The sequence below is a fragment of the Cupressus sempervirens genome, chromosome 9 (assembly GCF_028749045.1).
Source record: "Cupressus sempervirens isolate cs-2001-9-10 chromosome 9, ASM2874904v1, whole genome shotgun sequence".
Taxonomy (NCBI): domain Eukaryota; kingdom Viridiplantae; phylum Streptophyta; class Pinopsida; order Cupressales; family Cupressaceae; genus Cupressus; species Cupressus sempervirens.
This window is the reverse complement of record NC_143126.1, coordinates 809,740,484-809,757,136: the sequence shown is the minus strand read 5'-3', so window position 1 is coordinate 809,757,136 and position 16,653 is coordinate 809,740,484. Positions and strand designations below refer to the sequence as shown.

Below are 16,653 nucleotides of genomic sequence, written 5' to 3'. Positions count from 1 at the left end.
TCACATGGAAATTGCGATTTGAGTTCAAATTTGAATCGCATATGAATATCTTACGAATTGAATCACAATTTCCTAGTTGCAGCAGCGAATATGGTAACCTAGATTATTATAATAATATTTATGTTATTATAATAATGATATTAAAAAATATTTCTAAAAAGTGTGTTGGAAAGTTTGAGTGTTGAGTTCTTTTGGGAAACTTCCACAATTTCTAAAGTGTAGTTTTTTAGGAAACTTTGGCCAACAAAGGATTATAAATAGGAGCTCATTTCATTGGGAAAGGCATGCTTGGATATTTTCTTTTCTTTTGATGCCTTTGTGGCTTTTTCTGTGACCCTTGCTGAAGTATAAGGGTCTGAATTCTAAGTTGTTCCAGTGGATCTACAACTGAAGTATTGTATGTTCGGATCAAAGATTTTAGTTTGGCTTTGCTTTGCAAATAGTTGTTGTGGTAAAACTATTTGCTAATTCTCCTACTGTTTAATCTGTGTCTAAGGAGATTGTTTACTGGAGGTATCCTGTGGATCTATGTAAGAGGGATTTTGGTGAACTGCTTTAGAAATTGATAGAGTTCAAAATTGGATCCGTGAGACTAGCATTGGAATTATTGCTGCAAGTTGACTGTAGCTGGGAGTTTCAGGTTTCATATTACTTGTTAAGACTCTTGTGTAAGGTTATTAAAATCATATGAATAAGATTGCACTTGAATTTCATATCAGAAATGGCTGCTATTTACTCTATATGCAAAATTGTCATAATGTAGTTGGCAAAAATTGATGATCATTTATAAACTGAGCACATTGGATTTGATTGCTAACATATTTTCAGCACTGTTATTTCTTTCTTATATTTATGTATGCGAAAATCCAAAGTATTAACACAAGCAAAAAAGATGTATGAAATCTGAAATCTATCAGCATATCCAGTGGTAATAAGTTTGCTTGCCAAGTGTTTGACATAATGTCAAACAACAGAATAGTGAAGAAAATTATAATTGTTGTGGTCATAACCAGTAGGGGTTATTACAAATATTGGTGTTGAATTTTAGTTATTTTCTTTGCATTTCCGAGCATTTTATATATTCTAAAAAAACCCCAAAAAACTCATAAATTGCAAAACACAAAAAAAAAAAAGGGTATAAACTTCCAAAATACAAATAACAGAATTCTACAACATAGATTCAAAGCGAGCCAGCAGAGCTCATTACAAATTCTTCCATAGACTGTTATAAATCTGCACATCTCTGTTGGTTTATATGATATATCTTTGTCATACACATCACACACATTCTATTTAACACACCATGCACACTCTTCTTAATTTCCTTTTTTATTTAACATCTAAGTGCTTTTGTATCAATAGATGTGTGACTTTTATCAAGGAGACACATCTCTCAATTGTAAGGTAAGTCGTACACTTTTGTTTACACTGCTTTTATAATCTTTAACAAATCACACATCTTTCTCTTGTCATGCTAATCTTTGTTTGTAATGTCCCCATTTTAGTAGTTGACCAAGTGTGTGTGCGTTAGCCTTGTTCTACATGGTCCCGAGGGCTAACGAAGGGTTTAATGGAATCCTGGAGTGTTTTGGCCTAGTCATTTCCAGTTTGGGCCAAAACGAAGTTGATTTACTCAGTTTCAGGCATACTTAATATTTTTAGTAAGTCGGCAGGACACAGTGCAGGTCAATTTTGGTGATTGGATTTGATACTCCTCAGTGAGAGCTTTCCGATGAGCTATCACTCGCATTATTCAAAGTCCAATTGCTAATACATTTTAATGCCTAAAGTTTTATTAAAGTAACGTCTAATTTAATTGTAAAATATTAAAGTGTTACTTTAATATTTATTTTATGGGGATGTGTACCCAAGGGAGACATAAGGGGTATTTTAATATATGTTTTATATACTACACATCTTTTATCCCACATTGCCCATATGAGTTGAGCGGACCCTTGGAAATAGAATAAAAGGAAGCATTTGTGGCTTCATTAGCTAGGTTGAATATGAGAAGAAATTGGTGTGTGAGTTGCAGCTCCGTTCTTGGCATTTGAGGACGTTTATCCTCTCTTGTAACATTCTAGACGTCATTCCCTTGGGGTTTGGCCTTTGGAATTCTTTGTTATCGGCTTCATTATCAGGCAGTTTAGTTGCATTTCCGGCTACAGGCAGATTTGGTATTTTGCTCATATCTTCTTCACTACTTGCTCGACGCTTATGCCGCTTTGAGGGAATGATATTACGAAGGTAGTGGGCTGATTGAAGGACAAAGTACTGTAGCAGCAAGTTCGAAAGCATGGGCTGGAGTATTATGTCAATAATGCTGAAATAATTAGTGAGTTGATAAATCTGCCGTGTATTTGGTTTTATGAATTCTGAAAATAACATTTTATTGGCAGCAGTTCATTTCCACTTTGCATATTATTGTAGTTTCTTTCTTGTTTATGTTGTATGATACCAATTCCATGCAGAAAACACAACAAACAAATAAACGTTTGATTTCTGGAGTTATAAGGGGTTTAAAACATTAAACGGAGAAATAAGAGGTTGAATGCAAACTGTTTGACATAATTCCTTTCAGCAATTTGGTTTAGTTTTTGGGACATTCAGGGGTGCCCATTACATTGTTTAAGAAATAGTTCCCCAATGTCCATCAATTTTAATGCACTGGCTCTCTTTATAATGAAATCGCTGTTTATTTTTCATTGTTTTTGATTGGTATGAAATTGCTGTTTTTATGAACATCATTGCCACCTCTATTTGCAGCAATGTGTTTATAATTTATTCATAGAGAAAATTATTTGAATGTTCATCCTGTATAAGGATCCCAATCCTCAAAATCATTCTACTACACAAATATTGTGGAAAAGTGCAACACGCTGAAATGAATAATGTCCAACAACCATAATCTGGTGTGAGGTATTTTGAACAGTAATAGTAATCACTTCATATGACTTTCATCTGCATTTATTGTGACTTTACAGTTTTGAATGTTGGATATTGTTTGCTGCCTGGATGAATTGTTCCATGTAATGCAACCAGTAACATTCAGTTGGACATGAATAGCTGTTGAGATTTTTGTAGCTTCGAGAGAGCTTGTTACCTATTTTCTCTTTTTAGTTTGGAAGCTTCTTTCTTAGCGGATATGATTCCTTATTTGTTATCAGTTTCTCTTGAATTTGGTTGTGCTCAAGCTGAAGATTATTTGTCATTGCCATTAAGCATTCTTGTTCGAGCAGTGTTTTATTGTCTCGGATGAGATAGAGAAGGCGATTAAGGATTTGTTGGAGATGGGGCATATCAGGCCCAATAAGAGCCCCTTTGCTTCAACAGTAGTATTGGTAAAGAAGAAGGATGGGACGATGCGCATGTGCATCGATTACAGGGCACTGAATAAGAAAACAATTAAAAACAGGTATCCCATTCCTAGGATTGATGAGCTAATTGATGAGTTGCATGGGGCATGCTTCACCAAAATTGATTTGCGATCCGGATACCATCAGATCAGGATGAGAGCAAAGGACATTGAGAAAACAGCCTTCCGATGTCACTATGGCCACTTTCAGTTCATGGTTATGCCATTTGGTCTAACCAATGCACCTACTACATTTCAAAGTTGTATGAACCAGGTATTCAAGAAGCAGTTGAGGAGATTTGTCTTGATCTTCTTTGATGACATCTTGGTCTTCAGTAAGACTTGGGAGGAGCACTTACATCATCTGGAGGAGGTGTTATCTATTCTGGAGAGAGAGTCATTGTATGCCAAGGAATCTAAATGTGAGTTTGGCATGATTGAGCTCCTTTACCTTGGGCATATCATTAGTGCAGATGGCGTTCGGGTTGATTTCGAAAAGATTAGAGCTATTGTAGAGTGGTCTACTCCCACAAACCTTACACAGCTTAAGGGATTCTTTGATTTATGTGGTTTTTATAGGAGGTTTGTTAAGGGATTCTCACAGAGTGCTACACCCTTGACAAATCTTACCAGGAAAGGAGCCTTCGTGTGGACAGGGGCAGCACAGAGGTGTTTTGAGCATTTCAAGCAGGTAATGTCTTCATGTCCAGTTCTAGCTCTACCAGATTTCACAAAGCCTTTTGAGCTTCATTGTAATGCATCAGGTGATGGGATTGGAGCAGTATTGATGGAGGAGAAGCATCCCATTGCATTCGAGAGTAGGAAGCTCCGGGGAGTTGAGAAGAGTTATTTTGTCTATGACCGGGAGATGTTGGCCATAATGCATGCATTGGCCAAATTTCGATCATATTTGGTAGGTGGACGTTTTGTGATCAAGACTGATCACAACAGTATTAAATACTTCATGAGCCAGCGTGATCTTAATGACCGGCAACAAAAATGGGTGACTAAATTGTAGGCTTATGACTTTGACATAGAGTTTGTCAAAGGTAAGAAAAATGTGGTGGCTGATGCCTTATCTCAAAGACCTCACTTATGTGCTCTGGCAGAGATTTTAGGAGATTGGAGAGATCGGATTATAGCAGAGTATGTCGGAGATGCTTGGGCTTCTGTATTGATTTCAAGTACCATACAGGATGATCACTATGAGGTGATAGATGGATTGATCAGAGTTCAGGACGGGTTTATTTGATTCTGTCATCACATTTGAGAGAGGCGATACTAAAGGCATTTCATGATGCACCCACAGCTGGACATCCGGGGGTCTTCAAGACCTACAGGCAGATCCGAGAGCAGTTTTCATGGAAAGGGCTCAAGGATGATGTTCAAAGGTATGTCAGGGAGTGTGTGGTTTGTCAACAGAATAAGGGAGAGCACACATTTCCTGCAGGGTTATTACAGCCCTTGCCCATTCCTGATAGGAAATGGGAAAGTATTTCGATGGACTTCATCACTGGTTTACCATGAGTGCAGGGAAGAGATTGCATCTATGTGGTGGTGAACCGCTTGACAAAGTTTGCTCACTTCTTTGCTATTTCGTCCACTTACACAGCAGCACAGGTGGCAGATCTTTTCTTTAGAGAGATATTCAGGTTACATGGGCTGCCCAGATTCATTGTCAGCAAACGGGATAGTAAGTTTGAGTGTTTTTTGGCAAGAATTGTTTAGGTTGTGTGGTATAGATCTTACACCTAGCACTAGTTATCATCCACAAACAGATGGGCAAACAGAGATTGTGAATAAATGGGTGGAAGGATATTTCTGCACAACAAAAGGCTTGGATCAGATGGTTGCATATGGGAGAGTATTGTTATAACACCACTATCATATGTCCATCAAGATGACTCCTTTCATGGCACTCTATGGTTATGAAGCACCTAGCTTCACGGATTTAGTTTTGGGGGACAATAGAGTGCCCAAAGCCAAAAACTTATTGCAGGATAGTCAAGACATCCTGAAAGTGCTCAAAGAGAATATACAACAGGCCCAGAATCAACAGAAATTGTATGTTGATCAGCACCGAATAGAGCGTAGCTTCGACATAGGGGATATGGTTTACTTGAGGCTACAACCATATAGACAGTCATCGCTCAAGAAGAGCGGAGCTGAAAAGTTGAAACCTAGATTTTATGGTCCCTACAGGGTGATTCGCAAAGTGGGCAAAGTCGCCTATGAGCTTGAGCTTCCAGAGGGCAATCGAGTGCACAATGTGTTTCATGTGTCTAGGCTTAAGAAAGCCATTGGTCAGAATGTAGTGCCTTCTGCAGATTTACCCCCTTTGGATGAGGGGAAGCTTGTGTTAGTACCCGAGGCTATTCTGGACACCAGAGAGAGGAAGCTTAGAAACAGGATAGTGAAGGAGTATTTGGTCAGATGGAGAGACCTTCCGGAGGAAGATTCTACATGGGAGAGTGAGCAAGTTATTCAGCAGGCTGGACTGAGATTGCTTGAGGACAAGCAATTTCAAGGGGGGCGGACTGTAATGTCCCCATTTTAGCAGTTGACCAAGTGTGTGTGCGTTAGCCTTGTTCTACATGGTCCCGAGGGCTAACGAAGGGTTTAATGGGATCCTGGAGTGTTTTGGCCTAGTCATTTCCAGTTTGGGCCAAAACGAAGTTGATTTACTCAGTTTCAGGCATACTTACTATTTTTAGTAAGTCGGCAGGACACAGTGCAGGTCAATTTTGGTGATTGGATTTGATACTCCTCGGTGAGAGCTTTCTGATGAGCTGTCATTCGCATTATTCGGAGTCCGATTGCTAATACATTTTAATGCTTGAAGTTTGATTAAAGTAACGTCTAATTTAATTGTAAAATATTAAAGTGTTACTTTAATATTTATTTTATGGGGATGTGTACCCAAGGGAGACATAAGGGGTATTTTAATATATGTTTTATATACTACACATCTTTTATCCCACATTGCCCATATGAGTTGACCGGACCCTTGGAAATAGAATAAAAGGAAGCATTTGTGGCTTCATTAGCCAGGTTGAATATGAGAAGAAATTGGTGTGTGAGTTGCAGCTTCGTTCTTGGCATTTGAGGACGTTTATCCTCTCTTGTAACATTCTAGACGTCATTCCCTTGGGGTTTAGCCTTTGGAATTCTTTGTTATCGGCTTCATTATCAGGCAGTTTAGTTGCATTTCCGGCTACAGGCAGATTTGGTATTTTGCTCATATCTTCTTCACTACTTGCCCGACGCTTATGCCGCTTTGAGGGAATGATATTACGAAGGTAGTGGGCTGATTGAAGGACAAAGTACTGTAGCAGCAAGTTCGAAAGCATGGGCTGGAGTATTATGTCAATAATGCTGAAATAATTAGTGAGTTGATAAATCTGCCGTGTATTTGGTTTTATGAATTCTGAAAATAACATTTTATTGGCAGCAGTTCATTTCCACTTTGCATATTATTGTAGTTTCTTTCTTGTTTATGTTGTATGATACCAATTCCATGCAGAAAACACAACAAACAAATAAACGTTTGATTTCTGGAGTTATAAGGGGTTTAAAACATTAAACGGAGAAATAAGAGGTTGAATGCAAACTGTTTGACATAATTCCTTTCAGCAATTTGGTTTAGTTTTTGGGACATTCAGGGGTGCCCATTACATTGTTTAAGAAATAGTTCCCCAATGTCCATCAATTTTAATGCACTGGCTCTCTTTATAATGAAATCGCTGTTTATTTTTCATTGTTTTTGATTGGTATGAAATTGCTGTTTTTATGAACATCATTGCCACCTCTATTTGCAGCAATGTGTTTATAATTTATTCATAGAGCAAATTATTTGAATGTTCATCCTGTATAAGGATCCCAATCCTCAAAATCATTCTACTACACAAATATTGTGGAAAAGTGCAACGCGCTGAAATGAATAATGTCCAACAACCATAATCTGGTGTGAGGTATTTTGAACAGTAATAGTAATCACTTCATATGACTTTCATCTGCATTTATTGTGACTTTACAGTTTTGAATGTTGGATATTGTTTGCTGCCTGGATGAATTGTTCCATGTAATGCAACCAGTAACATTCAGTTGGACATGAATAGCTGTTGAGATTTTTGTAGCTTCGAGAGAGCTTGTTACCTATTTTCTCTTTTTAGTTTGGAAGCTTCTTTCTTAGCGGATATGATTCCCTATTTGTTATCAGTTTCTCTTGAATTTGGTTGTGCTCAAGCTGAAGATTATTTGTCATTGCCATTAAGCATTCTTGTTCGAGCAGTGTTTTATTGTCTCGGCTATTGAGCTCAAGCTGCATTTTTTCGACCATATGAAGAGCTCTAAGGAGAAACTTATATAATCCACCATTATGATCTAGCATCATGTGCATGCAGACCTTGCACCATGTGTATATTATTGTATTTTATCTGTCATTTATTGTCGTTGGTCTATGACTTGAAGATGTCGGTTCATAAATTAAATGTTGCCATGTGTATATTGTAACTGTTATTGCTTGATGTGGATGTGCAACCTTCCTGTTTCAGCAGTATTGTCTCTCTTCTCTCTTCTATGGTATCGGGATCAATCTCTTATATAATGTTTTTTTGATGTTTTTAGAGGTAGTAGCATTACCATATTGGAGTGTACATATTCATTCGGCTCTGAGAGTTTATCAGTGACATTATATTTTCAGTTATTGTAATCACAGAATTTTGTGAGCCCTGAGTATAATCACACTGTGTAGGAGTGCTGAGTCTGATATATATTTTGTATTGCAATTTTGGAATGGTTCTGAGTAAGATTATTTTGCTGATTTTGAGAATCATGGTATTTGTAATTAACCAGTCTTATTAGAAGACTACGAGGCTTTTTGATAAGAGAAAAGTCAGGGTTATTGATTGACTTGTTGGAGACTTTAATCATAAGTGAAATTACTTGTATCTGTTTTGAGATATAATATCTTTTGGGTGTGGTTGGGTTTTCCTCTCGAGTGGGAGGGTTTTCCCAGGGTAAATTTCTGTCTGGTTTTCTTGTGTTTTCTTGTTAAAGTTTATGATTATTGCATTGATGATATTCTGGTTTGAAAACTTAACATGGTATCAGGGCAGATCTAAGTAAAAGATCCCGACAATATGTCTATGACCTTCTTACCTTCTTGACATCAATGACAATATTTCCAACAATTCTAAACGAACTCGGAATTTTTTATAACTAGGAACTTGGAGGATTTAGGCCAACTTTTCATTATTGGCTGGAATTGTTAACAAACTTTATGTGTACGCTCAAATCACCGAGGACATCCAGATTTAAGCATGTCACCTCCTGACATGATTAAATCATTATTGTTAATATAGTCAGTGGGATTTGAGAAGTGCAAGAGGTGACAATAATATAATCTGTTTTTTAAATGTCAGCTCATATGCCGCAAAAGTCATTATGTGCTGGTAGAACTAGAATCTTTATTTTATATGTCAGTTATTTGGTTTCAAAGAATTGGTGCGGTTACATGCAGTGGTCCTGGAGCTGAATTTATGTGACTTGGAAGAGTAATGTTCGGCTATGCTGTCCTATGCAAAACCAGAGAAGGTTTGAGAGAATATGAAACCAGTTTTGGTGTTCGTTTGCCTCCTTAACCAACACATCAGCAGTTGCTGTGATCTCAAGTATACATTTAGGTCAACAGCTTTGATTGTTTAATAAGTCCAGTTATCTGTCCTTTCAAATTCCGGACTCAACAAATAAACTGATTGTATTCATTTTCAGGGATTAATCATCCAAACTACTTATAGTGATACCTGTTGTTTCTGTCTGAATCTTTGAAATATTTGCAGTTTGTACATATTCAGAAATTTCTTCCATTCTCAGGATTTATCATGCAAAACTGACATCTCAACTAATCTTTATAGTGTCGTCTTTTCTTAATATGAATAACATAATACATCAATATTTTTCAGCTTTTTTTTGGATTTACTATGAATGACCAAAACGTTTCTTGGTAATCAGCAGGTTTTGAGTTATTTCATAATGGATCAGGTTTCTGTAAGTGCAAGTCAGTTCCATGCATTGACAACACACAATGTCAAAATAGTTCAACCAGGTTTGCCACCTTTGCCCTCTGTTTGCATCCTTATGAAATTTGAGAATTTGATCCATATTTTCTTGAGATGACACTGACATTATACTTGATTATGAGATTTTGCAGACCATGGATTCACTCATTCCTACTAGTTTTCTTGGTGAAGTCTAGCTATTCGTTCTTGTTACAACAATGTTTCGCCTCTCTAGAAAGAGATTCTACATTTTCAGCTTAGTCGTGAAAATGTTGAAATGCTTATTGTTTAACTTTGGGCACATTAATATCAATGAATTATTAGTGTTTCTCACACAATTATTGTATCTATAGATAACCATAAGATAAGGTAAGATAAGATAAGATAAATTTATTAATGTCCAACAAGAGACCAACATGGGTCTAAGGGACTGAAAGTTTACAAACAATGGAAACCACCCACAACAGGAACACCAAATGGTGCCTACAAAAGAATAAAGAAGCAAACGAAGATGCAAAGACAGGGACTAAGGGTCCTTCCTTGGTTGGAAGAAATCCACCACCGAAGGATAAGGAATGGGGTAACCAAGGGTCCCAAAACGTCTTTGAATATTGTTGGATGAGGAATACCGCTGTCTGATGAGTCCAGAATAGGGCTTCATTGATCTGATTTAGCTGGGAGTAGCAGTGCAGAACTATCGCTTCATGTCCTTGGCGGGGGACATGGGTGCATAAAAGTCGGTGATATGCTGATCCAAAGCCTGATGCTGAGGAAAAAGAAGCTGCAAGTACAGTCTCGAAGTTGAGTGGTCTCCTAAAAATAGAGTGCCAAGCAATGCTGGTCAATGTAACTAAAGAAAGCCGATAAGGACCTGCAATCTCAGAAAAGATAGTAAAACAACGAAAGATGAAGTGAATCTTTGTTTCCGTCTCTGCAAAGGTACATAAACAAATAATACGGTCTTCTCTATCGATGTGATGGTCAGTTTGGTATATAAGCCAGTGGGATCCAACTTTGAAGGAACCAAGAGAGATACAAAGGGCATGGCACCAATGCTGAGTCACATATGGAGGACGCGCAATAATCCCATCACGGATATCTAAGTAGTGCTTGGCATAATGGGCTATCTATAGATATTGAGTCTCACATGCCCGTTTAGCTCCTGACAAGAGGGGGGAGGTGAGCAGGAGAATCTAGAGAAAACTAATATGGAGGGAGACGATAAATTTCAATCCCAATCAAACCTAGTAGAGTAGTGACCTAAGTGTACCAGCGACAGGCCCTAGTGGACGGATCAAAACCAACAGTAGTGATCGAAGAGCAGTAAGTCATGTAATATATGTGTTAGCCACCATGCGAATCCACAAGGCCCCGAAGACGGTGAAGAAACCAAACCAGATCGAAGGTGAGTGCAAGTCTAAAGGGGTGAGTCCCAAACTTCACCAAAATAACATTGTGGGGAGTGGAACCATTACATCTGATGATACGCTTGAGGAAGAACATTTGAACCCACTCAACCAAGGACAGTCGCAGTCTAGGAGGGAGGGGTCCCAAACCAATGAACTATATAAGACTGTGGGTTTGACCAAAAAGTCTAGGAGGGATAATTTGGAGGAAGTATCTTGAAAATGGTATTTGAAGCATTGTTACTCTAACATGGCAAGGGAACCTAGCCGCGGGTCTCAAGCTGAAATGAGGTCCAAAGAACTTCATCCCTAGGTAAGTGTACAAAGAAATGATCTCTATCTCCTTGCCCTGTAAAGAAAAATGGAGGTGCGAAGTTTTCAGGCAGTTAAAGACCATAACCCAAGTCTTACTTAGGTTCACAACAAGTTAACGCTGGTTGTAAAAAGAGGCCAGCCTATCAAGAAGCCTCTGATTATACTTGATCCCAAAATAGCTTAAAATCAAAAGAAACAAGGTGAAGGAAGCCAAGCATTGAGTTTCTAAATTTTTGTCCATAAAAAAATATCTTACTCTTTCTTTTATGAATATCAAAGAACTTGATTGGATAAAATTAGCCCGAATGCTTTCTTAAATTTAATGATTTTAACAACAAAGTTATTAGTTCATATAGCTAAACAAAAAATATACATCTCAATAAGACTCTCATACAAGCAGCAATCTTTTCCACATCACTTTGACATATAAAGAAAGTCAGCCCAAGACATTTAGACAAATGATAGATTTGCAGAGCCCAACAACTAAATTTAATTTGACTAGGACTCTCATCATTGGGAGCCAATTCCAAATAAATGATCATTTAAAGAAATAAATTTTAGGTTCAAAAGGAAAAGATAAGATCAGATCATGTTCATAATATGTTGATGACATAGAAACCATAGAATGCTTTATAAATGATTTAAAGAAAAGGAATTTGTTATTCAACTTAATCATTTTTTGTTGTTTAAATACAAGTTTGACATCAAAAGTTAGGAGGGAAGGAATCATATATTGTCCCCTTCTTCAACCTCAGCATTTGGGAAATTTTCAATATCGTATTTTATCAGGAAATGCCTACTTAATTTAATTACTTAAATTACATTAAACTAATTTTTCAGGCAAATTTTGTTAAATTTTATTTTTTATTGACTAAGTTCAAAAGTAATATTAAGGATTTTTATTTTTTAATAAAGGTCAAAATAGAAAAGGGGTTCACCACTTAGTGTGTTGGTTAAGTGGTGGTGATGGTGTTGTCCCCACCCATGTTCAAACCTCGTTGGGCCATTGTGATTGTGGACTTCTGCCTTTGCTGATCCTACGTGCTTGTGGGTTTGGGCCTCAACTTTGTAATTAGGGGATGAGGTCCCCCATTTTTTACCTCACTAGTTCATAGCTCCAAGTCAAAGCATTTCATGTAGAGCCAGACAGTGTGTCATGATAATGTCACCAGTGACATTCAAAAGTTTACCATAGCTGTATTTTTTTTTTAAAAACAAGTCAAAATAAAAAAGCTCCTTGAAAATTTTGTAGAAGTAACAAAAGAGGAATGGAGAAGCTCATTTACATCTTATAACCTAGTCTTACTACAAAAATCATGTGTGTTTTTCTTTAGAGACAATATATCTTTTGAGTCAAATTGGAGGTGGATTCAACCAAGGTTCACAAATGCATTTAATGGAGAACAAATATATTGTTATTAGTTGTAGTTGCAAGGAATAGATACAAATTTATTGGGATTTTCCAGCAAATAATGAATTTTATATGAAATGTGCGAGTGAAAAGAAACATAATTTATATTGTTGTGCGTGCTATGGAGAGAAGAATTGGAAAATATTGTATATTGATATAAACTTAGTCACCCTGCTGTATTCCTATTTGAATTGCTAAAGGGGTTGTTTCCATATTGAAAGGAATTGATGCCCTTTTTCTAAGGTATTAAGCCTTCCAATACCTAGTGCTACTCCAAGGAATGCCTAAGCACAACAATTATATTATCTGTTTTACCTTTGTTTGGAGTGTTGCATCACTAGTTTGAGCTGCTATTTCATGCATAAGGAAGGATGTTGTACCACTCCAAGGAGGTGTTCTATATCTTCTTAGGAAAATGTGTGTTGAGTGTATGATGACCATTTCTAAAGTAGAACTTAATAATAAAAGAAAGAAATATAGTAAATAATATAATAATTTAATTAGCTGATAGGCTTTTACATCGGGGCAAAGCTCACTGGAAAAGTCTGACGCTGCTGCTTGACTACCGGATTTTCCTCATGCAATTGTGACGGAAAATTTGGTCGCCAAAAAGTTGATCGCTTGAAATGTGATTGCTGTGTACGCCTGTTCCCCAAACTCCAGTTGCTCGCTCCAACTCCATTTTTTGGTTTCTCACTACGCTTTATAACGGAAACACTTGAAGTGTAATCACACACCACTAGCTGTTTGTAGAACTAACCATGCAATTGACGGATGAGACTGACAAGAGCGATCTGAAGTGTTCGTGAAGTACTGGCTGCCGCTAAAATAGTACCTCGCAGGCTTTTATAGGGCTATGCCATTGAGCTCAATTTCCATAGTAAGGAAATGTCAAAAGAGCCCAAGTCTGTGTTGACAAACATTATGGCCTTATCGGTGTGCATTGCTCAAATGCTTGAATCGTTCATCAACAACTTCCATGACTTAATTGAATCCAATGCTTCTTTATTGCTCGATCTTATCTCAGCTGCCTTCAAACAATAGAGCTTGCAAAAGATCACGAGAATGGTAATGGGGCAAATGACCCACTGGCCCTCTAGACTCTTTCGACGCTCTTCTTACTTTCTTCTAATAGATGCTCTATAACTCAATCCAAGTCAATGAATGTCATATGCAAGCTTAAAACTAGGACGAAAGAAATGGTAGCTTATTTTAATTATTGAGTGCTTCTCATTAGGGGTTTATAAAAAATTGTGGATTGTTTGTGCTGAAAGGGTTTAAATTTACTGTTTAGTAGCTGATTCATATACGCTTAGACCAATGGTGATCAAGACACTTAAAACAAGCTAAGATTTGACAAAGAATTCCTTTTCTTATCCAACTCTCTCTTTAACCATTCCCACCTGCCATTTTCTTTAGCCGTGAGTGGGCGTCACTGTTTGAATGCCTTCGTCCAAATGTTCTTCAATTTTCACCGCTTGTCACTATTTGAATGCCTTCGTCTAGGCTTGGTGAAAGTTATTATTCATCTTTCTCTCTTCATTATTGATATTATTATCAGTGCATTTTATGTGTTGATATTCTGAACTAGTTACTGATATGTAACGTGATGATGGTTTTTCTTTATTACAACTGTCCGTGTGTGATGTCTACAATGGGGATGGTAATTGTTATTGTTATGTGTTGAGCGGTTCATTTCACGGGCAATGCTTCCCATGAAGGACAACTGAGTGCAACGATCTGTGTCAACATGAAGAGAGTCAATTGTTCGGATATTGCGATTTTTGGGGTTTACACGGATTGGCTTGATGTGCTAATTATTGTGATTGAATGTCACAACATTCCTCACCATCGCTATGAAAATCAACCTTTCATAAGCAGGAGAAAGAACTATAAGTTTAGAAATGGTAATCTAGGGCTCTTCTTTTTAGCATGCTTAGGTGTTTTGGTAGCTTAATTCTTGGTGTATAATCATATTTAGGTGATTGGATGATTGGTTCATTTGGAATCTTACTCATGTCTCAAGTTCGAATCAATAGTTTTCCTCGAGTTGGTCTTTATTTTCATAAATAGATAATAATAATAAATTGGTCATGATAAATAATACTAGCATAATTATATGTAAAAAGATGTGTAAATGTCATTAAGAAACAAGGTGAAAGGCATATGAATAGGGATACAAGTCCCTCAATTTTCACCATTCCTTGAGAAGCATGTTGTTCACCCACTCTATTGTCTTATGTGTGCGGGGCTTAAGCTGTTTCCTTGTCTCTAGTTGGGGCATATATGCTATCATAAAAAAAAAGTGGTAGTAGAAGACATCTATAATACAAGGAGAAACAACAGGTGGGGAAGGGAGGAAATCGATAACCATTTCTTCCTGACTAGTAAACACTCACTGATAAGTGGAAATATGAAATCAATAAATAAATAATTTTGTTATATCTAGAATTTTAATCTTTCTCAAGTTAAAAAATATAAAACATAATTAAACAAGGAGAGTTACCGAAATAAACAATCCAAACTGAACAATTGGACCCCTCAAACCTATCAGCTGTACACTTGCATCTGCCCCAATGCAAGTGCTAGTGTAATATTCCCATCCCTTTAAGATCCTTCAAATTTGAGAAGTCCTCAATAAAGACAAATTTAGGCTCTAATCAACGAGAACAATGGAAGGAATAAAGGCAAATAAAGAAACAATAAATGATTCAAGCAATAAAATGATGCAACTATGACAAATATAATGATATTGACTAAGGCAAATACAGTCCTAGTGACTCAATAGTGGGGACATTACAAGTTCATAATAATGTGTAGTTGATTGATATAGAACATCCATCCATTTTTAAACAATAAAAAAATGACAAGATTCATATTCATCCAAGTGGTAGTGAATATTGTGATCATATGGAGTATACTAACAATTGACATAGAGACTGCTGAAGTAACATATATCAACATGTGGTCCTTAGCAACACGTTCAACTATATGGAAACCGGTCATGTCTTGAAGGTCGACAAGAATACTGATTATGAAAGAGTAAACACTGTGATGAGTAGATTGAAGTGAGGAAGAAGTAACGACGAGTGTGAACATAAAAAAGCAACACAACAAATAAATTTTTGAGGATGTTATAATATAATCACACAAAACACTCCAAGTACATCGTTGGAAATTAAAATGAATGATTGCAGAAGCACGAAGAGCTCGATCCTTCCCTTCTAGTAACATAGAGACAACAAATGTGAATAAGAGGATATGTGTGACAACTACATGAAATTGTGGCCGAATTTTTCATCAGAGGAGTGTGACCGATTATGTATTAACAATCACCAAGAAATGGATGGCGTCGATGCATAACCAAAATGAACAAATAGAGATAAAGATAATTGATGAGTAAATCCACTATACCTATGAAATATATCCTCATTAACACCTTTACAGACCACATGACCTATGAAATATATCCTCATTAACACGTTTACAGACCACATGACCTATGAAATATATTTAGCCTTATTTCTGTTAGAGTAAATAATTAATTTACTAATTATTTATTCTATTTACTTAAGCTTACTTAGGTAAATGTATTTTATTTATTAGTTGTAGTCTAGGAGTTTGTTATAAGTTGTTGACAATACGGGAGTTTGTTCTCTCCTAAGTCATACTTATCCTCTCACATTGTTCAAGGACTTTTCACCTTATGTGGATGTATGCTTAGTTGTCACACTTATCTCCTAGCGTCTTCTAGCTTCTTCTAGGAGATTCCTGGAGCTCTTTATATTCGGGCTCCCTCATTGTATCATATCAATCATTGCATATTGTAAATACATTTTCTCTTGTGTTGCAATATTATTTTTCTCTCTCATGTCCGTTTAGGGTTTTTCCCTTGCTCCACGCTCTTCTCTGCTTGGCTTCTCTTTGACAGGTTTTCGCATGCAGGTGATCTTGGGCATCTTTGAAGTTGGATTTCATCAACTCCAACAATTTCTAGGTATCACAAAAAGATCACAATACCATTTTGTATCTTGTCCCTGTAATCAAGAGTGCAGAAAATATTGAATAAAATTCCCTATATTCCCCTATTACAAATATCATAAAGAT

General features: G+C 36.8%; 1 protein-coding gene across 5 annotated transcripts in view; it reads left to right on the top strand.

Annotated features, from left to right (window-relative positions):
* LOC149541169 (uncharacterized) overlaps window positions 1-16,653 on the top strand; it is a 129,298-nt gene that overhangs the window by 52,287 nt on the left and 60,358 nt on the right. For 3 of the 5 annotated variants that reach the window (XM_089802176.1, XM_089802173.1, XM_089802174.1), the window contains exon 2: window positions 9,368-9,461. In XM_089802176.1, coding sequence (XP_089658302.1) covers window positions 9,389-9,461 — 73 coding nt within the window. In that variant the 5' untranslated portion in view covers window positions 9,368-9,388. The remainder of the gene's footprint in view (window positions 1-9,367; window positions 9,462-16,653) is intronic. The other 2 variants (XM_089802175.1, XM_089802172.1) reach the window with 1 other exon arrangement.